Raw genomic sequence first — 1,932 nt, forward strand, 5'->3', positions numbered from 1 at the left:
GCTGCCCGTGGCAGAGCCTCCCCTCCACTCAACAAGCCACCCCCGAGTGAGACGGTGCCATATCTGTGGCCATAGGTGATCCACGAGTACGAGGCAGCCCCGAGCACAGCAGGGTGCTGGGCTGAGGGTCCCCCTCTGCCTCACCCCACCCAGGACCCTCTGCCTCTCCCAGCTGGCCCAGAGCATCGTTCAGCCTTCTCCAGCCCTGGGAGACCGCAGGAGGTGCCAGCCCCCCAAGAAGGGGCTGGGGGGACCACGGCCTGAGCCGCCCGGGGTCCGGGCCTGGGAAAGCCACCGCGGGCAACCCCTCGAGACCCACCTCCTCCCCCAGCCCAGCCGCCGCTGCAGCTGGCTCTGCCGGGAAGGACCATTTCTTGCTTGTGAAACAAGGCAGAACTCGATTTGCTTCCATTGCGCTGAGCCACAGCAACATCTTTAATTTGGCCCCAAGGAAAGGCAAGATAAGGCATGGACGTACCAGATGAGAGGCAGAGGCACCATTTGGCCAGCTGGCCCCTGCTCGAGGCAGGCTGGGGTGAGGGTGGAGGGGATGTAAGCTAATGGGAGTCGCGCTGGTACATTGAATTTAGGCTTGTCTGCTTTGGGAGAGATTGAATTAGGACAAGCGCAACCCCCTCGAGCACCACCACCCTCCCTGGGCACCCGGCTCCCAGTGCAGCGCAAGCTCTGGGGCCTTCTCCTACGTGCGGGGCTTTATGGAGAAACCAGAAGTTTGGGAGATCACCGCTGGGCTGCTGGCGGCCGGCAGAGGCTGCCGAGATGCCGCGCGTGGGCTGGGGCCATGTCCTGCTCTCTGCAAGGCTGGTGCCTCACTGGAGCTGGGACGGGGTGACCCCGCTGCACAGAGCGACCCACCCCTCTGCACCCCGGGCGCCGGGGACCTCCTGGCCCCACAAGAGCCCCCACCCTCATCTGTGTCCCCCCAGGGGCTTGTTCTCTCCAAACCACGGGGACCGCAAGCATGTGGCTGGGGCTGCTTTCCCTGTGAGCCCAGCTCCGGCAGGGGGGAAGGGGTCTGCGTGGGGGGCTTCCTCCCCGGGACCTGGGCTCCATGGACAGGTCTCCACAGGGCATCCCCGCCATCCCTCCCCCATGTTGTTTGCTCACACTCAGTCCAGCGTCGCTGGGGAGGGTCGAAATCAGTGGCACTTGTTTGCGGGACCGGAGCAAGCGCTGGAAAATCCCATAGAGAAGCTTTGAAGCCCACCGGGTTGCCACTGGCTCCCTGCAAAGAAGCTGGGAACAGGGCGGCCCAATCCTGTGCTACAGGGCAGTGCTGGTGGTCGCTGGGTGGCCTTGGGTGCTGGGCAGTGACCTCAGGTAATCCACGCGCTTGCAGGTGTCCTCTTGATTGTGTCGGATGTAGCAGATCACATAGACGATCACCATGGCGAACCAGCCGAACATGGTGATGAACATGGCCACGTCCGTGGTCCTCTGACGCACGCTGCAGAAGTTGACGCCGGCATCCAGGACCTGGAGCAGCGGGCAGCGGCTTGCCCACGTACTCCTCGCGCGGGGCCGTGTGGCAGGTGATGTCCTGGACGGAGTCGGGGTCCAGCCGCGCCTCCCACAGCATCTCCTGCAAGGCACACTCGCAGTGCCAGGGGTTGTTGGCCAGCCGGAGCTTGGCATTGAGCACCAGCAAGGCCTCCTTGGGGATACTGCGGATGCGGTTGCTGGAGAGGTCGAGGGTGCGCAGCCCAGCAGCCACCCCTTTGAAAGCCGCGAGGCCGAGTTTCTCCAGGGGGGAGAGGTGCCTGAAGGCATTGCTGGGGATCCTGGTGATGCTGTTGGCGTCTAGCTTGAGGAACACCACGTCTTTGGGGATGTCCTTGGGGATCTCCTCCAAGTGCCGGGAGCTGCAGAGGACGGCCTTCGCCCCTGCCCGCTCCGTGCACTGGCAGCTCC

General features: G+C 64.3%; 1 protein-coding gene across 1 annotated transcript; it reads right to left on the minus strand.

Moving 5' to 3' along the window:
• Nucleotides 1-1,284: 1,284 nt before the first annotated feature.
• Nucleotides 1,285-1,927, minus strand: LRRC3 (leucine rich repeat containing 3; the record flags this gene model as incomplete). The annotated part of the gene is given in 2 exon segments (XM_010294067.1): nucleotides 1,285-1,509; nucleotides 1,511-1,927. Coding segments are annotated over 2 exon segments (642 nt in total), but the record flags the coding sequence as incomplete, so codon positions are not given.
• Between the last annotated feature and the right edge of the window lie 5 nt (nucleotides 1,928-1,932).

The sequence above is a fragment of the Phaethon lepturus genome, unplaced genomic scaffold (genome assembly GCF_000687285.1).
Source record: "Phaethon lepturus isolate BGI_N335 unplaced genomic scaffold, ASM68728v1 scaffold25469, whole genome shotgun sequence".
NCBI lineage: Eukaryota > Metazoa > Chordata > Aves > Phaethontiformes > Phaethontidae > Phaethon > Phaethon lepturus.